Source organism: Aplidium turbinatum, chromosome 3, assembly GCF_918807975.1.
Source record: "Aplidium turbinatum chromosome 3, kaAplTurb1.1, whole genome shotgun sequence".
Taxonomy (NCBI): Eukaryota; Metazoa; Chordata; class Ascidiacea; order Aplousobranchia; family Polyclinidae; genus Aplidium; species Aplidium turbinatum.
Genome location: NC_137474.1, coordinates 12,457,434 through 12,479,172, shown reverse-complemented (window position 1 = coordinate 12,479,172; position 21,739 = coordinate 12,457,434). Strand labels below are relative to the sequence as shown.

At 36.8% G+C, this 21,739-nt stretch overlaps 1 protein-coding gene across 1 annotated transcript in view; it reads right to left on the bottom strand.

Moving 5' to 3' along the window:
- The window catches only part of LOC145766203 (dynein axonemal heavy chain 2-like), a 60,607-nt gene that overhangs the window by 35,743 nt on the left and 3,125 nt on the right, over positions 1 to 21,739 (bottom strand). Inside the window, exons 2-31 of the mRNA XM_082577866.1 lie at positions 20,049 to 20,104; positions 19,733 to 19,864; positions 19,202 to 19,272; positions 17,310 to 17,492; positions 16,642 to 16,772; positions 15,750 to 15,878; positions 15,255 to 15,528; positions 14,801 to 14,986; positions 13,535 to 13,654; positions 12,889 to 13,062; positions 12,042 to 12,207; positions 11,599 to 11,745; positions 11,110 to 11,324; positions 10,411 to 10,545; positions 9,769 to 9,937; positions 9,329 to 9,439; positions 8,441 to 8,569; positions 7,492 to 7,677; positions 6,640 to 6,799; positions 6,053 to 6,245; positions 5,223 to 5,423; positions 4,429 to 4,585; positions 3,832 to 4,064; positions 2,987 to 3,113; positions 2,221 to 2,361; positions 1,935 to 2,063; positions 1,480 to 1,611; positions 1,209 to 1,285; positions 479 to 665; positions 174 to 312 (exon numbers count right to left, since the gene is read on the bottom strand). Of these exons, the coding sequence (XP_082433992.1) occupies positions 174 to 312; positions 479 to 665; positions 1,209 to 1,285; positions 1,480 to 1,611; positions 1,935 to 2,063; positions 2,221 to 2,361; positions 2,987 to 3,113; positions 3,832 to 4,064; positions 4,429 to 4,585; positions 5,223 to 5,423; positions 6,053 to 6,245; positions 6,640 to 6,799; positions 7,492 to 7,677; positions 8,441 to 8,569; positions 9,329 to 9,439; positions 9,769 to 9,937; positions 10,411 to 10,545; positions 11,110 to 11,324; positions 11,599 to 11,745; positions 12,042 to 12,207; positions 12,889 to 13,062; positions 13,535 to 13,654; positions 14,801 to 14,986; positions 15,255 to 15,528; positions 15,750 to 15,878; positions 16,642 to 16,772; positions 17,310 to 17,492; positions 19,202 to 19,272; positions 19,733 to 19,864; positions 20,049 to 20,104 (4,590 nt within the window). The remainder of the gene's footprint in view (positions 1 to 173; positions 313 to 478; positions 666 to 1,208; positions 1,286 to 1,479; positions 1,612 to 1,934; positions 2,064 to 2,220; positions 2,362 to 2,986; positions 3,114 to 3,831; positions 4,065 to 4,428; positions 4,586 to 5,222; positions 5,424 to 6,052; positions 6,246 to 6,639; positions 6,800 to 7,491; positions 7,678 to 8,440; positions 8,570 to 9,328; positions 9,440 to 9,768; positions 9,938 to 10,410; positions 10,546 to 11,109; positions 11,325 to 11,598; positions 11,746 to 12,041; positions 12,208 to 12,888; positions 13,063 to 13,534; positions 13,655 to 14,800; positions 14,987 to 15,254; positions 15,529 to 15,749; positions 15,879 to 16,641; positions 16,773 to 17,309; positions 17,493 to 19,201; positions 19,273 to 19,732; positions 19,865 to 20,048; positions 20,105 to 21,739) is intronic.

Genomic DNA, 21,739 nt, shown 5'->3' with positions numbered 1-21,739 from the left:
CTTTTTTATTAAATATTAGGTAATATTTTGAACAATCTTTTTATGCCTTTAGTTTGACGCGGAAGTTAAAACTGTGACATTTAGGACTTTTTTTATCACTCAAAATTCAGTATTCTTACCCACTCTTAAGTAAAAAAATCTTAAATTAATACTTTTAAAAAAAAGAACTTTACCGGGGTGATGTGTGCCACGTCTTGCGTTGTTGTCCTTGTACAGTCGCGTCATGATGATTTTCCACTGGCCATTGACGTCATCAAAGTCTGCCGACTCGCGCGGGAGTTGCTTGCGGATGTCCTCGCCAAGAAAGATGTTCTGGAAAAAAAGATGTTTTTGGAAATGCTTAAAATCGAAAAAAACTACGTAAATGCCACATAGAGATAAGATGCATGTCAGTTTAAGATTTCAAAAACAACATTGAATGTTTTGTTTCTAAAAACATTATTATCACTAAAATAAATAAACAAAAATATGTACTCACTTCCAGATACATCCACTGCCTTTGCACAGTCAATATCATTTCAACGCATTCTAAAATGGTGGACAAGGCCCTCTCCCATGTGTCTACCACCTTTTCAAAGGCTTTCACAAATCTGGAAGCTTTCATAGTGGACAGAGTGACTTGATGATCTTCCAACTGTTGGAAGATCTCGTCCGTTCCACGAAGCCTGCAATGAGGAAATGTGTTTTATGATGATTCTAGAAACCACAGCAAGCAATTTGTTTATTTCATGTAGAGTTAAGTTTACGACAACTGCACTGATGTAAATTTCAACTCAGGTTCCAGTGATAGACAATGCAGAGTAAGTTTATGCCTTAGTATTTTTAAAGCAAACCAGAAGAGAGTCCGTTTCTCTTTCAAAAGATATAAGAGTAAAAATTTCACCTAGTTGTGTATCTAAATTTAACCCAGTCACATCCAACTAATCCGAGTATCGAACCAGAACCGAATTTCAGCTGTTTAACTGCTGAACCAGTTCAGCTGTTTAACTGCTGAACTGGTGAGTAAATATGTTGTTAGGTTTTAAACATTCAGTTCTGGTTCGATACCCGGATTAGTTACACTATCAAACATGTTAAAAGCAAACTATTGATCACAATTTCTTTGTTTTTACTTTCCCATTTTACAAATGACAAGATAATTTTATTGCACATATGATCATATTATACCGTATGTTTGAAGAAAATATTTTAAAATCAAATGTACTCACTTGAAATGGCCCTTGTCCTTGTAAGAGGAAATGTCAAGAAGGATGTCATTCCATATTTGTTCGATTTCGTTCAAAGTCTAAAGTAGGTAATTAATTTGAATACTGTGACCTAATATAGCTGTTGTGTTCTGTTTTTAACGAAAAGCTTTGTTGATCTTCAAGATTCTACCAGAGGTTATAAGTTGTATCGTGATAACGTTGTCAAAGAAAAAGTTAAACGTAAAAAGATAAACAAAAAATAATTCAAAAAAAGTTTGGTAAGCAAAACTACCTCTTCGATAGCTAACTCTTTGCTGGCCGCGCCGGAGATCTCCGAAATCTGTTCAGCAAACTGATCAAGACCCAACTCAATGATTCGTTCGAGGGTGAAGGATTCGTTTGTGTGGTCAAACGGTCGCTGAACCTGCAAAAACGTTGATTACGTTAAAGGTGCGTAATTTAATGTTCAGAAAGCGTTCTTTTTCGATAGGAAATTGAACAAAATATAAGCTTCAAATTACAACCAAAGTGATATTCTTGTACAAAAGGTATTAACTTGAGACGAAAAGGAATATCTCAAAAATTTGCTTGTCAAATACAGAAAAGCTCTACCTAAAACAAAGGCTAGAGCGTCAAAACAAAATCACTTTGACTACAGCGGAAAACATCACCTTGTGCTACTATGAAATATTTTGGCAATTGTGCTGCATGCGAATTGTCTTAGTACGCAAAAAAAAAAAGTTTTACTTCGTTCTTGATTTGAGTCCAGTGGCGTTCTCTCATGGCGTGGTTCTTCAAATCGGTGATCAATGGCATTGTGCGCTTGAACTGGTCAATCCTGTTCTTCGAGAATTCGATGACCTCCCAATGTTTGTCCTGAAACAGAGGAACAAACGTTAAATGACGTCACCTTGGAGCGAATTTATGAGAGTTTTGCGAAGCCGGTAGAACTTTTGCAAAGCAAGCTACAGACGTGACTTTTTCAATAAATACGTTTAAAACACGTAAAACAAGAGCATATTTTTATTTGCACCTTCAACTCTCTGCTTAGTTTGTTGAGTTTCTTATAAAGACCTTGTGCAGTCAATTCCATGTCTGTGGTTACAAGCTCCTTGAACTGGCCAATCTTCCACAGTGCCCACAGCTCCTCCCACTCCTTGGTGAGCTCCCAAACCTGAAAATAAGCGCAAGGTGGCATAAGATTTTAAAGAGTCTACAAACATCCAATTACATTTTTCGAAAATTTTTGAAGCATTGAATCTCTATTTTTTATGTACTTTTGTCGTCAGGTAATTGTGAACATTTAAGCAAAAACGGCGACGAAGACCAGAGGTGACAAAGTATCAATTGTAAAGATGAGGATGTTGATATAATTTGTTAGGATAACAATAACGAATGAGGAACAAAGCATACGCAAAGAAGGTATCACGGCTAGTCCAGTGACCTGAAGGAAAAGTGAGGGAGAAGAAAAAGACATATTGGGCACTCAACCATGAAAGAAAGTTTTTAGGAGTAACGACGCGACAATAAAAGGTTATAATTAAAACAACAAAAGCAAAGGTATAAAAGCAGCATAAAACATCATTGGGGACAAAAATATCCTTCAATTCAGAAGAGAAACACAATTTTCACCAGACGACCGAAACCGAAACAGGCTAAAACCAAAAAAGAAAAACTTTAGTTCTATTTCTTGAAAACAAGCTTTCATTGTTTTATTGCAGCGTCAGGTTGATTTTATGTTCACTTAAAGTACTTAATGCTTTAAAATGTATAACAAACATAAACAAACTGATCCCTACCTGATCAATGTAATCCAAGTCCTTGTCGAGAGCGATGAGATCCTTCGAGAGTTGCTGCTCGATCTTGAAGAGCCCCAATCCACGTCTGATGGTCACTTCCTCAAGCTTCAAGTCTCCCACGCCACTCCTGTGTGACAACGTGCAAGTTTGTTTTTTTTAGAATTGTTTTTCTCAGTGAATGTTTTGGAAATGAGCGCTGCTTTTTGGGAATAAATTGTCTTACTTGTGCGGTTTTAATTTTTAAACTTCCTTTGATAATTTGATTTCTTCTGATTAGCCAAATTTAGTTGCTTTTTTTCTTCTACTATAAATACTTCACCGCATTTAGGTTTATTTCATTCTGAGCTTAGCTCCTGTAGAGTGTCAGAGGAAAAATTGCAGCTTCGAGCCATGTGAGACCTTCTACTCGTAATTTTTGATTTGTTAGGTCTACTTTAAGTTGATGGTCACAATGGTTGCTGTTATGAAACTCAATGCTCATGGAATACAAAATTAATACATGCAGTGTTTTTCTACTAACATTATAATAAACACACTAAACTGATCAAAGGCCATAAGTCTGTTCACATCCCGTGACGCAACATTTGATTGAAACGGCAATTCGTCGAACGATAGGGGGATCACCCTTCCGGTACTTTTTTCAGAAAAAAAAAATATCCGTAATCTCAATTCCCTGTAGTTCAAAAAACTGCCGCATTGATTTAGTTGTCGTTCGACGAAACGTCGTTTCGATCAGTTGTCGCTGGATCTGCTGTCGCAGCGCCTTCAAATGCATTCATTTTTTCTAGTTCTAGCAGACTGATACGTGACCGAAAGCAATAAACATATTAGCAGCAAGCGCCCACTTGAATTGTTGGATGATTTCAATCGCTCCGGCGGAAGTTACATGGCTTGTGAAGGGTCCTTGTTGGAGGAAGTCGGAACAGAGGCCTCCCACTCGCTTGCGGAACTCCTCCGCTTGGCTCAGCAACCCGGTCTTAAACTTCTCTTTGTTCTTTCGCAACATCACCTCGGAGTCGATGATGCATTGTTGAAAGGACACCCATTCTGATCCAAGGTTTTCAAGCATTGCTTGGGTCTATGAACAAAGACGAATCTTTATCATTAACAAGTAACTATTGATCGATGAAGTAGATGCTGTTGCTGATGTCTTTTAACTTTTGTTCCGATTTCTCGAAAATGAAAAGTTACGCAGAGATCCTACATTTAGGATGCAACCGAACAGTTAAACATAGCAAGTAAACAAAAGCAGCCAGGTTCGGAAACTTGTATAATAATGTATTGGTAAAGCTTTCGTTGTGGTGAAGGTGACTTCCTTAGTATATTATTCAAATAAAAGTAGGCTAGTTGAATAAGTTGGGTTTCACTAGGGTCCGAAATTCGCTCTGATTGAACGCAGCATAGCTAGGGATATTTGGCAAAGCAAGTTATAGTCCACGTACGTTGTCATCAATGGCAACTTCATATTTCTCTAAGATTCCGAATTGGTCGTGAATTGGTGATATGCGTTCCTCTGTGGCTTGCAAGTTGGCATGAAGCTTATCCCACAGACTTAACCCTTCACTCAGCTCGTCCAAAGTTTTCGGGACAAGTGCCACCCTGGATAGAATTTGCAAAAATATGTCAAAAACTGTAACATTACGAAAATAGAACGAGTTGTTGTCAATAAAATGTTGGATGGATTGAAACTTGAAAGCTTGTGTTGAATTGAGTTACAAGTTCGAACGGTTTCCTTGAAACAAGCAGGCCACCGTTGACATGCGGCAAAAGACCAATTTATAGGCTTGCTAACTCAAAACTATTAAAAAATTACAAGTTTTACTGAAATAATTTTAACTTTAAATATGTCAATGCTAAATATCGCAGCACATTATTTTACAGACAGATCACTACCGAATTTAACCTACAATCCTACATGCTCAGGCTCAAGTACTTGAAAATGAAAACAACATCGATAAAAACGTATAAAGTAAATTAAACCAAGCAATGGCACGGCATTTAACATAATATACTGAAATAAACTAAAAAAAAATAGATGCTTGATAACGGCTAACATACTGTATAGCCGAAAACGTTTGCAATATTTTGTTTATTTCCTTATATTAAGTTAAACGCCATGTTGTTGCTTAGTATTACTGCTCATCGCTCAACAAAGATACCTCTCTACCAAAGTTGTAAAAACGTAAATGTTTTCAGACAACCAAGCACGTATGTTCAACTTTTAATCGTCGCTTACTTCTCTGAGTTTTCTTGGAGAAAAGTTGTCAGCTCAGCCAATCTCTCCGTCGCCATGTTTTTGAGGAGGGTGGTGAATTTATTCTGCCACTCGTTGCAATGAGAAAGCAGGGCGAATTTGAGCGGGGCGCAGTCAAGCAGGACAAACTCAATATTGAGGACGGTGTCTTCTTTTTGCACATTGTTGCTCACTTCTGTGTACCTGTGAAAATACGTGATGAATTATATTGATCTCCCAAATTTCTAGAAAGAAGCAAAACTTTATTTTTAAGTAAAATATATTTGTCTCAGTTTAACTCGAACCCAACTTTTTGGTGAAGAATTGAATTTTATTTCACAATAAAAGCAACTTTGTTTTGCTGCAAGCTTGAAACAACAACCAATCCCATAAGAACGTCAGAACGCATAAACGACGTAAGGTGCAAAGTGCGTAGCCTTGCGACACATTCTTCAAAGTTTGTTTTTTTGTTAAGAAAATTCGAAAGAGTAAAAAGCGATGCAAAATTATTTTGATTTTCCATTTTGACTGAAGTTTTGAAAAATCGTTTCATTTCATCGGAAAAAAGTCGTTTTGAACCGACCTAGAAAATTGACCGAAAAGCCGAAATGGATTGTGTGATAACTTTTAAATTCTGATAATAAAAAAAAAAGAACCGGAAAGAACTGGTGCAGATCCATTTATATTCAGAAATTCAGCCAGGAAGAAGCAATGGAAAGTACAAAGATTCGGAGGTTTGAGTATGAGAAAGTTTTAGAGTTGTTTAAACTTTGGGTATGCCACGAGCTCTGTCGAGGAACATTCTTGGTAACAATTCCAATACTACAAACTACCTTCCAATGTCAGAATCGAAACTGAGGACAGGAGGATTGAGTCTTTGGTATCTCCGGATGAAAGCATCTTTGTTGATTTCCCAGATCTCCTTGTAGTTATCCCACGTTGTGAGATACTCCTGAAGATGCTTTGAATTCTCTACCATCCCATCCTGGATCCCTTTGTGGATCTTCCGTGTCTCCTCGTCTTTTTCTGATGAAAAAAGTGACTTGTGACTAGATTTTAATGTTTGAAACAATTGGACAGAGATTCGCTGAGAGGAACATCAAAAACAGGCTGCAATGATCGTATCAGTGGGAAGGAACATTTTGTTCCAGTGGTGAAACAGAGATTGCTATTTGCAATACAGATGCAGCTTTAACGGCTGTTTAAGGGAAAAGAAAATCACAAACAGCATTACAATTTACGACACTTCAAAAGAGAATTCGAATGAATTGGATAACCACAGAGCTCTTCGACCCGTGGACTGGCACAAAAGTGTCCATCGTTAAGGTCACTGTTAAAAATTACCTTTTCGCAATCTGCAGCAGACATTGCATCGTTGCAAAAAGAGAGAGATTTTGCTTGTCACAACAAGTACACTAACCTATCATAGAGGCCAAGGCTTCCTTAAATATGTAATGCATTCGTCTGCCCTTCGCTAAAAGTTCAGGGAGGCGTCTGAAGCCTTGTATTGCACTGGTCAGTTGAAGGCTCACGTTGCTCACAATGGTGGCCAACTCTTGGAGGGTAGGTGAAAACTCAACCTGAAAATGAAGATTTTACCAATTATTTTATTGTAACTGTCATCATTCTTAGATTACATATGTGTTTCTTAATTGCAGTATTACTATATTCACTTCTGCATTACTAAATTTTCTCTTATCTAAAAACAACGCGTAAGGTGCATGATTAATGATATATCACATTTCCAAGTGGCAGCATCATGGATATTTGAGACTTGATATTTATCTCTAAAATGTTTCCTTGTGGTAATGCAATGAAAAAACAGTTACTACATTATTAACTTAAAAAAAAAAGTTGTATGAGATAAAAGTCTGACAAGAAAATGACTGGAAAGAAGATAAAGACGAAACTCTAGCTTGTAACCCATAAGGCTTTGCAAGCAAAATCAACTTGCCTCGGAAACATGAATTTCTTAATACGTTTTAATGATTGGGTCATAGTAATTTGTTCCTGGTAAATTTAAGCCTCACCATGAAGTTGAACGGGTAGAACCAAAACAAAGGAAGTCAATCAATGAACAAAGCCAATAGTTCGCTTCATTGTCTCCAGAAAACAGCACGTCATATGAGACACACGTAGATTCAAAACGTTTGTTGACCGAGACAAAGAGACAAAAGGAAATAAGGAGCTATTTTAAACGCTATTGCAAAATCCACAAAGACGTTAAATCAACGCTAAGACAATGTAATTTTTACACAATGTAACGGATTACCTCTTGTGCGTTGTGTTTTCCTGCTTGGAGAACAACTTTGACGCGGAACAAAGGATTAGGCGACGATTTTCCGTCTCCATTGATCGCCTTTGATATTTCAAGCAGAGACCACTTTACGTTGAGTCTGAACGCGTCCTCTACATGTTGGTCCATACGCTCTGTGTACCGCACCCAGTATTGCTGAACCTGTTGCATAAGAGTCAGTGCAGTGTGCACAATAAAAGCTTGTTCTGTACGACCCCATCTATCCAATGTACGCTTCGGTTGAATTAACCGCAACTGCAGAATTATACTGATGACTGTTGGTTGGTTAGTTGCTAGTTGATAATAAGAACCAACTGATTCAGTGAAGTAACAATAGTTACAAAAATTCTCTGCTGGATTGTATCGGTTATCTCTGACATGGCGACTTGGAGATGCGATCTGATTTGTCACATTTTGCAAATTTTGATTACCACTACTACTATTTCTTGACTGAAATATTCTAAGTTTTTTTTTACTTTTTGCCGACTCGTAATGGTATAAAAGCTTTTCGTTGGCTTAGGAAAGCAGTAGAAAAAGAGAAAATGTAAGTTAAAAAACGTTCCATCGGACTGTTAGCGAGTGGTTAACAGTCTGACTGACATTTTCTGAAACAAATTGCCTTAGTTTTTCAACGCCTGATGATGTTAAAACCATTTTTTTTTACCTGGGGAAGGATAGTAAATACGACGTTAAAGTACACTTTTTAGAAAATTTCATTCAGACAGTTATAAAAAGTTGGCAAAATCTGGAAAATTTTGCAGAATGTGACAAATCAGGTCTAATCTCTAAGTAGCAATGTCTCTGAACATAAAATCATAAACTAGAAAACCACGCTTTGTCAAATCGACAAAGTTGGTAAAAACCTGCAAAGAATGAATGCTCAAACCATGACGATTGTTTTAGAGATAACTAAAACTACGCTTACATCCGGGCCATCATTCTTGAACACTTGGTAAGTGTTCTTCATGATGTGCAAGATGTCCTGGTGGATTTCTTCCAGCTTCGTTTTCACATTGTCTCGATGCTTGAATTGGTCATCTTGGAATTCCAACTCCTTCAAAGTTCATAAAACATTTTGACACTTAACGATAAGGAAATGGTCGCAGTGAAACTCGAACTCGATACTAGCAGCTGCTTCAGTTCATCATCATTGGCGAGTACCCGAAGCCCTGCTGTATGAGACTTTTTTTTCCACAGAGATTTGTTAATTCATTGAATTACTATTTAAGCACATTATTTTGAAGTACCAAAGTTTTTCTGTTTGGTATCCACTGCATATGAGCAGCTAGTAGGACTATTGCAGATGTGGCATTGTATAAAATGCGATTATTATTCTTACGACTGTCCATACAAAAAATAACAATGCACTGACGAAAATGCATATTTATGACCAAAGACACGTATTACAGATTCAACGCAGTCTAACGTCAAATCAATGTGATCTCTTTAAAACAACATTGAACTACGCTACAACACAGTCTTGTTACGATCTGTGACAGTGTGGTACCATCATGCACTTGATTTAATTTAAGATTTCATACCAACGTCATGTGCGCTTGTTAAACGCCTCAGTTAGTATGCTGAAGATCATATGCCAATATCATCATTAAGAAAATACATTTACTTTACCCAAGGACAACAAATCAGTCGTGTTTTACACTGATTCAACGTCTGCAGCTGTTTAATCTATGTAAAAAACAACCGATTTGCTGTCTGGGCCCTTTTGGTGACTACGTGGGCAACAGGTCAGCACATCAAAAAGCAACTACAACGATAATTCTGTGTTATTTGGCTGTTACAAAGCCATAGTTACTTGGTAAATCTTCTTTCCATCCAAATTGACAAGCAGCAACTCGCTTATCTTGCGACAACTTTGTGCGACCGACATATTTGCATGTTTGTAATCGTCGACAATAGATTGCACCTAATAAGCAAAAAAAAAATGAATTTCTATTTCAATGTCAGTTTCATTGTATGTAATGTTTAACTGATGCAAAAATACAACGATTGAAAATAACATCTATAGTTTTGCTCATCCGTCAAACAACTCCTTTCATAACTGAAAATGAATTTTCCTTCAACTTGTCGTTTTTTTAACGTCTTTTTTATTATACCATACGTTTAATTGGTGTAATAACGATTAACGTCAAAATATTTCAGGCATCTTTCTTCCCATCCATCAAACAATTTTCTTCGTTCTCCGGTTTTCTTTTAACACAGCATGGAGTCGTAGTACAGCATCCTAGGACATACCTTCTTTGAGTGCAGGCGGCACTCCCCAACAAAATATTCTGATATTCCTTTGGACGCCCAAGTGAGTTTTGTAAGTCCAGGATGGATCTTTTTGTCCAAGGATCGAATCCTCTCCCGAAAAAGTCCTCTTTCTTCCGAAGAAAGAACTCCGACAATTCGATTGTAGTCTCTGCAGGAGTACGTACGTAAATAACTGTGCTGCCAGACCACACTGTTACAAAACTGATAAGTGACATAGAAGAGTGAAGTTTGCCAAACTGTTGAAATGTTAAAGTTACAAATACTAACAAGTCTACTACTTTGAATTGCAACTTGTTACAGTAACAGACAAAAACGCTTGGACAATTTTATTCTTTGACTGTAAAAATGTTACATGCACTGTATAAGCCTTTATTCATGAGTCTAAGTTTAACAAAATAAGAAAAGTTTAGTTATTAATCAAATAATTATTGTCATAACTAACAAAATAACAACAAAGCACCTTAAGTGATCTTTTGAAACTAAATATTGTATCAGGGAACTCAACATTTTAAGATTAATCATCACAAAATTATGATGAAGCAACAAAATGAAGCAACAAAATTCTCATGAAGCATTAAGCAACAAAATTCTTGTCCAACGACAGTGAAAAAAGATTCTCACCGGACCACAAGCAAGACGTGTTCTCGAAGGTTTCTCAGCTCTTCCCGCTTCAGATAAACTTCATTGACGAAGTGAGGGATTTCGAACATGAGCCGCTCCCAGTAGTGGATCTCGTTGAAAAGCTTCAACAAATTCCTGAACGGTTCGAGACAGACATTACAACTAACATGCAAGCCACACAACACTATTTTAACGTTGGTTTATGCAAGTAATGTAGAAATTGATAATTTAACATTAAATGAGAATTTCATACAAAATCGGTGGTAAGTGGTATTATATCTGAAAAGATAAGAGAAATGGCAATTTGCTACGTCGATAACATGCATGAGAGTAGTACAGAAAGAAAACAGAAAAATATATCGTTCAAACGGATTGCCACAGCCAAAAGAAAAAATGAATAACAGACTTTCCAGCTGATGACCTTATTGGATAAAAGCAAAATCGGAAAAGACTAACCGACTTCAGTAGACCTCTATCTGTAGTTAATAACGCCAAGGATTTTCTAATTTTAAAGTCACAATTGGTGGTAAGGCAACGTTATTTTTGCCATGTGTTTAGTTTGAAAATAGAAGTTTTTTGAAAAGTTGTTGATTTATTATTTTCACTTGTTGACTACAGTTGACAACAACCGAAGACCTTTGGCTACGTCACAAGTTGAAACTTAAAAGCCATAAAACGACATGAAAAATGGCTACTCACTTGTCGAAATTCATGTTCAGCATGTCCTTGGTGACAGCTCCCTTTTGCATGAGGGATATTTCCAATTTCCTTATGCTGTGTTCGTCAACAGTGTTCGTCCATTCGGTGAAAGTCTTGCGAACGAATTCGTCCAGGGCATTAGACAATTGCAAGTGTGCTGTACGCGTCTCCATACCCAAGCCAATCTCTGGGAGATAGTAGGCTTTTGTCAGCACCTGAAAAGAAGAAATAAATAGCCTACATTTTTACAAAATAACAGCAAAATGTGTGTTGTGTATGCTTATACTTATAGCACCCATAATGGGTATGAATTCCTACTTTTTTTTCTCAATACAGACAGTTTCAGTAAAAATGCAACCACAACAGAAAAGGGCTGAGAATTAGAAGTTTAATGCACTAACTGTAAGCGATCGTTCTGAACCGAACAGCAGAAACAGCAGGATAGTTGATCTGTCAAAGAAACGAATATCATGACGAAATGTTACTTACATCCATTGGTCTGTCGGTTCTACGCTTAAGTGCGCGCGCCCAATGAGCTGCGCCAGCGTATTTCGGTTGATGTGACATCATATTTGTGACCTTTGAACTGAGTTCTTTTTTAACGTTGTTGAGCTCATCATTGAACATCGAGTAAACCTGAAGAAGTCATAATATGAAAACTTACAAGTCCAAAACCTGTGGTGTTCTCTTAACAAACTGCTGGTGAAAGAACTCAATCATTCATGTCATCTGATTGTTATTATAATTAAACGCTTACTAACGAAGTTATGAGAATATTTTAAATGTTTAAGTAGCCTAAGTGATTCTGTTTCCATTTTAGAATTTGTGTGGTGGTTGTTGTGAATTTCCATGTTAAGGACTTTATGTTTAATACAAAAGTAAATAAAATAAAAAAAAAACTGTCGGTAATATGAATCAGAGAATGGGCAAACCTCTACTGTGCGCTTATCAATCGTCCGTTTGATGGATTCTCTTGCTGACAGATGTTGAAAGACATCCAAAAGCATCACTCCTTCCTCAACTGTATTCACAGTCTCAAATGCGGATGATATCAAATTTTGAGTCATTACTTCCAAGTCTTTGACTCCAGTTCGGAATCTGTGAAAGAACAACGCCCGGTGGTGAAATCTTTATTACAACCAATACATAAGTTTCAAATGAAGCTCTGAAAAATGTTATGACACATTTAATTGCTTTACCTCACCCTCGTGACGTCAAAAGTGATGTTTATTATAAACTAATGCGACGGACCCGACACCCCCCTGAGAATCGTATGGTATCTGAAGAACCCCTGAGATTGCATAGAACAAAGATACAACAATTTTTATTGTATAGGCCTACAGCTGTTTAGTGCTTGGTAAACCTCGTCACAGTCGTTATGGGATTGGTTAAAGTTTTAATTACAAATATACAGGGTGTTCATAAAGTCCTGTTACAACTTCACAATGTTCATCATCATCATCATCATAATCCATCGTCGGTTTGTTCCCCACTAGTGGGGGTGGCCGATTGTTTCCGCGCAGCAATTGTTTTAATCCCTTAATCTTAAGCGCAATGTTGAAAACTGAAATTGTAACAGGACTTTATGAACACCCTGTCTCCTTACATACAAAGCTTATTGATGATAATTCTGCGCAGAATACATGTTATATCACCTGCCTCACGTCATAACGCATATTATACGATATTTTAATCAACTTTTATCATAGTAAACTAAATGAAATAAATTAACAAATCAAGACACATTTCTTTTTTTTTCAGGAACGAACAGGTACAAACTTGTTATAATCGTCATGCCAAGATGTATTCTTCACGTCTAGGATTCCCTTTTTCACCGACTGCAGGGTTGCCAAGTGTTTGTCGAAGGTCCCTTCTATCTCTAAAAGGCTTCTGGCAATGCTTGGACCTCGCTGGCCCGCAAAGCAAGGCAGTGAAGTCTTGTCGCCGTCTTTCCTAGAGAAACGTTGTTTTCTCGATTAGTTTTTGGCACTTTTCGTAATAAAACGTTTGCAAAGAAAATTTAAGTTTATAATCTTAAGATTAGTTTGTTATATCCATCACTTCTATCATACTGATAAATTTTTTTATTAATTTTTATTATTTAGCTAAATGATCACGTACACAACCGTGGGTCAGTAACTTTTTGAACTCTTGATAAAAATCTTAACAAAAACGAAAAAAAAGCTTTAAATAGCCTGAATTGTGTGAAATAGTGAAACAGGCAATCCTCCAGAACACGCGGCTATATTTTGACAAGACAGATAATGACGGGTCAAAATAATTGGGAAGCATCTGACTGTTAAGTGCTGCACCTGTGGTTCGCAGTGTACTGTGTGTTGTTGCAATAGGCGCAAAATAAAACATGTTTATTATTTTAATTATATTATCAATCAACATTCAAGTTATGTTCAAAAAGTGAACAAACCTCCTTGCAAAGAGCCGCTGGCATTCACAGACTTCGAGCAAGTCCTTGCATCGTTGCACGAATGCATCGACTTGGGCAAAGATGGAACTCTGATCCAAAACCCAGCCGGACGTGGAAAGTCTGTACATTAAATCAGAAAGATAACAAAAACAAAAAAAAAAACATATCAAACTTCGCATAAGTATAGCAACTGTCAGCAAATCAAAATCGTTTTACATTTGATTCAGTTGGAAGAGTAAAGTATTTTCCATGAGCGATCAGACTTGGAAGAACTTTGCTAAATGAGAAATGAATTAGTGTCACTGCGCCAATGACGTGTGGCGACATATACCCACTCCGGAGTCGGCCAACCAGTCCCTTGCTGCGCCATCTTCATTTTCGAAAAAAATTAGATCACCTATTGAACAGCTGGAAGACCGAGTGACGACTGATGCATGGGAGAATCGAACTAATGTTTGCATTTTAGTTCGTTAGCCCAGCACAAATAATGGAAGATGAGCAGATAATAAGAAATCGCAAAATGTAATGAAACAAAAAATGGAATTACAAAACTATATACAAGGACCAGTTTAAAGCGGCATATAAAGAAGTGTCCAACATGCTACAAATGGGAAGAAGATCTTTTGTACCGTATAAAACTTTTACTTTTTTTACAGTTATACTTCAAATGGAAAAAGTTTTAGCAAAAACATAAACACATTTGTGCCATTAACTCTCGTCACACAATCATGACAATAAGACTTGATGCGTCAAAACTGTACAACATTTCCAGACAACGAAGGCTGCCTTTTAGCTAGCTGGGTTATGTTCAAAAACATAAATCTAACAATGATATATGATAAGCTTAATAAATCTAACCAAGATTCTATTTGAATATGGACCTTCTGATGATCCTCCTTTTAGGTGAAACAGGCTGTCAAGGATTTAGAGAGTAATAACAATATTTGATTTAAATCTAACAATGCATTCATGACAAAAAACACTTTGTTTTGTACTCTCTTATTGCTTTAAACACACATATACTTATTCATATTTGAAACAGCCACGTGAGCTGTTGAAGAAGTATTACGTTGCTTGAAAGTACAATACAATTAACTTAGTTTTCACTTCGACAATACTTTAAGTTTAAGAGGACTAATGGTTCAGCAGCCAAAATATACAACATGTAAAAGAAATCAATTCAGCCCAGCCATGTTATTTTTTAACAGTGTTAAAAACCGAGGGGTTCTTGTTGAAAATCACAGTAAAGTTCAATCCTTTTTTTACTTGTGATGTAGAATTGCAGCGGAGGCGTAGATTTTCTTCCACGACTGGCAACAATCAATGCAGTTCTTAAGGTCCACAACGCTGCTGTCAACAAAACCGTTGAAAATTCGCTCCAGCGAAATTTCATTGCAGCAGATTTGGATGACTTCGTTGCTCAACTTTCGGAATAAAGTTGTCAGCCGTTCTCTGAAAATATATTTATTGAACATTTATTTGTTTCTTTTTTTTTACTCCATCTTTTTGAAGTTGGATCTAAGAAAGCCATCATTCATGTTTTTGGTACGAGTCCAGACCAGGTCATTATTCCAGTGTCGGACATTTTACCTCTTTACGTCAAAGCTGAAGCAGTAGACGGTATAATTATACAACACAGCTTAAAAGCAATATGAAGATTGAAGCATATTGTACCAACGGTTGTCAGGTTTTTTATCATCCAGTTAAACATGTAACTAACCTCGTGTTGTAGAATTCAGAGTTGACCCAAATGACGCGAATGATGCTGATTATCTCTGGAAGAAGCTTTGGTATTTCCTTGGGCGTGACAGATGTCAGTTTCTCACATGGGGCTTTGAGTAAGGTAAGGAAGCGTAGATTGCTTTGTGCTTGCGCGGAGCCATCTTGTATGAGCTTCGAAAGCTTTTGGAAAGGGCCGACATAGGACGATTTTGCAATTTCAAGAATGCGTGTGATTTGCTTTACTCCAGCCTTATCTAACTGTGTGCTGAGCCCTAAAAGTAAAAGAAAAGACCAATAAATACCGAGGTATAGTCCACAAAAAATCACGAGACAATTAAAAAGAATATAGGAGCAGATAACTTTGATAAAGTAAGATTTAAAATATGATGCAGCTGAAGATTTAAATCGTTTTAGATCAAGATTAGTAGGGGGTGGGGGTAATTTATTTTAAAACAAATTTGTATAAATACCTAATATATCCAATCCATCCTACCTGACAAGTCAATACAGCGATTGTTCCAAAATTGAATTTCCTCCAAAGGCCCGGAACTCTCAGCGGTCTCTAGAGCGTCTTGGGCACTTAAAACTTCCTTGATCTGACGCGTCCAATGGATCATTGCGGCTGCAGAAATAAACGTTTTCTAACGTAAATTTTTTCACATTTTTTCAAGATAATTTAAAAAGCAACAAACAAAGGTTGATGTAGAACACATGTCAATATTTAATAAAAACATATTTTTTATTGTTTTTTAAACATTTTTGGTTATTGGATAGAGTGTCCTCCTCAGAATCGGTAAGGAACTAAGGATAGATTCGACACTCAGTCTAATCATACCAGAGACTTTTTAAAATTGACACTGAATCTTATTCCTGTTTGGTACTCAACAAAAGAATGAATTCAAGGTAATAATGTACTCGGCTGAGCATCTGCATAGCTGCGCTGACACTGTATGCCTTGCAGAACGCTAAGAGCAATTCATTGCATACCTGCGTTGCATTGCATTGTTAAAATAATACGCCAAATATAGTCTCCTACAAGTCAGCAGTTGTGAACTAAGCAAATGGCAGTTGAGCAAGTGACAACTCACCTAGCAACATTTCAGCAAGTGGCTGAAGTTAGCAAATAATGAAACTGAACAAGTTACAACTGAGCAAACCAAAACTTGGCATGTAACAAGTCAGCATAATTAATTTAGAAAGCGATTATTGAGCAAGTCCTAACTGGACAGGTAAATTTCCATTAGCTGACTTGCACAGTACGATAGCTGAAATGTACTTGCTGAGTTGTCGCATGCCGAGTAGTCTAACGACTGCCAAGATAATGGCAGAGCAAGGCCAACACTGAATATTCAACCTTCAAACAACAAAAGAAAATGCAAAAGTACTTTCAAGTCGTTGGACGAGCTCTTTATTCTTAGCAACCAGTTCTGCTGGAAAGTGCAATCCTTCGTTTGGAATGTACAATACTGTCTTTCCTTGCATTTTGTGCTTGATGTCAGTCAAACTGGCCAGGAATCTGTTTCACAACAACTTGTATAATGTATAGTGCGTAAAAGCAACGTCAGGTGATGTCACAGAGTTAATCCAAACACAACTTGAAACCGCTAGAGCAAGAAAAAGAGGTGGGAAAGGATACAGACTGATTAATATAAGTTGAACAAGTGAAAACAAAAAGATCAGCAACCTCTCAAGCACATGCAGCTCTACACAAAGTGACAATTACATGACTTAAAAACTTATTTTTTACGATTTGAAATAAAATGTCTAATACGACTTTACTAAACACTAACTGCCATCAGAATTCAACTGTTTCGATCTTAGAGATCTCTTCGGTGATGAAAAAAAGTTGATTTTTTAAATGCTTTTTGTTCTTCATTTTCAAATGGTTTAAAAATAGCTATATTTTAAAAGTGTATTCGACTAAGCAAAATATGAAGTAAGTCATCACGTCTTCAGGTAATGTAGCCAACGTTTCTCAAAGAAAAAGTTCGGATAAAGGCAAAGAAATTCAATATTAAAGTTTAATTTCTTGCTTTTAAATTGTTTAAGTTACCTGTGCAAATGAGCACTGAAGTCATTCTTGATGCTGTCTGGCCAGCTTGTGTTTTTGAAGAACATGGGAGCATAAATCCCATTCATTATTCTGAGCAACCCTTCCAGATAATTCGATCTTAACGTGCCCCACTGTACATCCTTGTGGAAGTTGTCAAGAGATATTTCAGTCGCTTGACCCGTTCTAAAAGTTTTGAATTTTAGATGGTGTTAAGTATAAATTACAATACATTTAGATATATCAGAGCAGAAGGTAAGCACTAAGCACTGCAATGAATGACTCTGTAGTGGTTTGATTGCTTTCACCAAAACTACCCTAGAAATACTGATTAGTGTAACGCCCTAAATTTCTACTGTTTGACAGCATACACAGGTTTCATGAAGAGTCATAAGATCTCTGTTTTAAGCAAAAGCTGGTTAGGTAGATGTTAAACGTTTACGTTTGAACACTGAACTGAAGCCTTGGCGAACCACTTCGGCATATTTCAAGCAGCTAAGGCAGAGATTATCAGTTTTTTGCTGCAAGTTAAAACTCACAAAGGTTACTATTTTCTCGAAATGGTTTATGTGGTCCTGTCAGAACTTTGTAACTTAATCTACTATATTGTTTCTCGCTATCAAAAGCTTAAATAGACAATCACATACTGCGTGCATACAATTTGGCAGACAATTTTGCAAAGTAAACAGTTAGTGTGACTGATACGCAATTGTGAAATGAAACAAGAAAATATTAAATTTAAATATGGTTGAAGCTGATGAGAGAGAAAAATAATAGGCGTCACTGGCAATAACTGCATGACCCCGATAATAATTTAAAATGATGTTCAGTCCCTTGCCGCATATTAAACTAACATGAACATGACATAACATTTGCATACGGAACTCGGGTCTAACAGGCTATTTGATAATGATTACCGAGTTATTGTGTCGGCTCACACACCAGAACAGACGGGAGCAAGTCTTTTAGGCGCAGACAGTTAGGTGCCGGTCAAATAGGCGCGCATACTGTGGCGTCAGGATATTTAGGTGCGGAGCCCGTTCATTTAGGTACTATTCCTAGTAAAGTCTGCAGATTGTCTAAGCTTGGCAGGTAGGGCAATGCTTTTTACACAAAATGTTGTATTGAACAGAAAAATATGTCATGGCTTCCGTAGGTGAAGCTGCTAAAACCGGCAATGCTTTTCACACAAAATGTTATACACAAATTGAACAAAAAAATATATTGTTTTTTAATGCGAGTGTTCAGCATTTATTCGTTGTTAGTCCAGGTTTGCGTCGACGACAGCTTTATCAATACTTTATTCAAGTTTCCGAACATGACTGAGTTCACTTTTAGTTAAGTCAAATAATAACTGCACTAAACATCAGTAAAAAATATACCGTAGCCTATATTCAAGCGGGTGGTAGGCTTGAGTGGAGAGTAACTTAGTTTATCCGCAGACTTTACTAAGAATAGCACCTAAATATCCTGACGCCTCAGCGTGCGTGCCTATTTGACCGACGTCTAACTATCTGCGCCTAAAAGACGTGGACCCGAACAGACACAGGCTTGTGATATTATAAATATAGTCATGAAAATTAAATAGGGTTAATTGTGGGATTTGACATGCTTTAGCACATGCACATTGCACAGTGAAAAGTAGCGCATTTGTGACAAAGTATGGTAACTGGTAAGTGAAAACATATTGCAGATTGTTTTCAGATGCAAAACAAGTTACAAATGAAAAAGTACAAAAAAATACATTGGCCTTCATGCCATTCTTTCAGGAGTGGGTGGGTGACAGACATTTTATCTTCCTCCGCAGAGATCATTGTGGTTTGATAAAAAAAAACATTCTAAACGATCAAACTCAACCTTTCAAAACCACTGCCATCATACAGTTACACACTCACTTGATGAAATAAACCAGTTCCTCTGCATTTTGATGGTTTGGAACCACGTTGTCAACACATAACCCATTAACCTGAAAGTGATAAACTATAAAATTCAAACCCACATAGAATTAGAGTTGAACAAACAGTACCGTACTACAATGACAATCAGATCAAGAAACTGTGACGATAGGAGCCAGTTTAAGGCGATAATTGATCATAAGTGGGCTCTGTAAAAAGCATAAATGAGTTTAGATAAAATTAGGTGTCATAACATCATCTTTGAAGATTAGTGAAGAAAATCGAAGAGTGTGGTCAATTTTTGTACATATGATACTGCAAAAAAATCTAACTGTAAGAGTATTATTATAAAAAACTAAGTTTTATTACAAAAGGCAACAAAATTATACAACTATTTTATGTGCTATATTTATATGTGCTGCCTGAATATGTTGCACACCACACCGCACGGCATCAGTGTTTACTAGGGAAAAAATAAGGTATCAACATTATAATGGAAGGGATTTGGTAATGTAAAATAATTAAACATACCGGGTCATAATAAACAACCAGTAGTTTCAAAGAGATATCGTTCAAAAACCTCATTATATTTGCATTGTGTTCATCAGTCCAGGACTCATTGGTTACATGTTTTAATCTTGACCGATCTTTTATAAGCAGTGTCTGAAAAATATTCAAATGGTGAATAAAGTAAATCTACTCACAGTCCATTTAAAATGGAGTTCAGAAAACATGAACATTTTAACTCAATTTAATTTATATCTTGATTTATTTATACATTTTGAGTTCACATGGCAAGTAAACTAGTTATTTACTATGCTATAAAAGTAACCATGCATAGATTTACGTGATCAACTGGCGTTGGTGCAGTTTCTTCTTCAGGGGCTGGCACACCTTCTGAACCTAATAAAAAATAACATATTATTGGAAATCTAATGCACTGAAAATAAAAACAGTGTTCACATTTATAGCACTGAAGATAAAGACAGTATAGTTTTTGAAACGTTTGCTGAACATGAGTTAAGTATCTACATTTGGGCTCATTATTTTTTTATTTTAAAGCTAAAGGTCTTTGTTAAAGTTTAAATGCAAATACAGTATCTGTAACCTCAAATTTAACCTATTTTTATGACCTACCTGATGTTTTTTTTCTGTAGTGAAAAACCTACTGTAGCCTAGATTACAAGAGGCCCAAGACAGTCACTTAAAAGCTCAACATTACTTATTCACAAGATGGGTTTATTCTGTATGAGGTAACAGTGGTAAAAGAATCTGCACAATGCTTAAAAATATGTCAGTTTGATGCTGCTCAAAACCATGCAGCTGTGTTTTGACAAGACACATAAATATACGTCAAAAATGGAAGGAGCTGTCGTGATGACTGCAAAGTATTTCACTGCTTTCAGTTGTTTAATGTGATGGTATGGTGCATATTTAAACCCTTCAGAGCTTAGCCACATTTTTTCACTTTTCCACAAGGAAGACCCAAGAAAACGCGGAAAGGCAAGTTGAGGAGGAAAGCAGCAAGGTGGGCTTGACAAGAGAGAACGCGTTAGACAGATCAATGTGGAGGCAAGGTGTGAAGGCGATTGCGACACTTGGAGGTGAATCCGGCCACCCTCGGTAATGGGGACATCACCGGATTAAAACTGGACTACTACACACTACTACTACCTTCGAGCATAACGCTTACTAGGGTGGGCCGTTTTTGACTTTTTTTCGAAATTCAAAAACGGCTAGTCATAAAAAGTGGCACATGCATGAAAAAATTACGTGTGCAAAATTTCATCAGTTTGGGGGTGCATCTTCTGCCCCCGCAGGGGGGTCAAACTTTCAATTTTTTGAAAAAAAAGGGGAAATTTCACTTTCTGTTTTAAGATAATTTTTTTTATAATTTTTCTACTGGCTAGTTATATATTGTAAGTGGGATGTACCCAGAACTTTCCTATGTAAAGGCATGTTCGAAGCTTAAGGTTTACTGCCCCCGCATCGACGACCAAAATGCTGAATTTTCACCAATTTGAGATGCTATTTTGTCATTGCTCAATAACCAAACTTGTCGCAAAAGGGCGAGATGGTGTTAACGCTGTACGCTCATTTATGTTCTGTCCATTAACTTTGCAGGATGATACGAATGAGGTTTCGAACATCAGTACATATTTATGATAAAGAGTTACAAAAAAAATGAATAACCTTTTGAAGTCAAAGTCTAGAGGTGGGCCTAAATTTCAGTAAAATTTGGACCAAATGAAAGAATCTGCAAAGTAAAAATATTTGAAATCGGTTGTTGTAGCCTAAGTGTTCCAATTTTCTGCAATGTACTTGCCCGCAGGAAAATCGTGTTCCTGTTACAGAACAACAGTTCCTTCTTGATCAAATAACAACTCGCATAATGGTGATTGATAAACATGATAAATCGGCCACAATATCTAATTTTAAACGTTTTCCGAGGAGAGTCGCAAGATCAGAACAATTCCGTTCCTTACGTGAAGACCCAGGAGCAGGCACAAGTAACGCTTTGGTTAAAACACCTTTAAC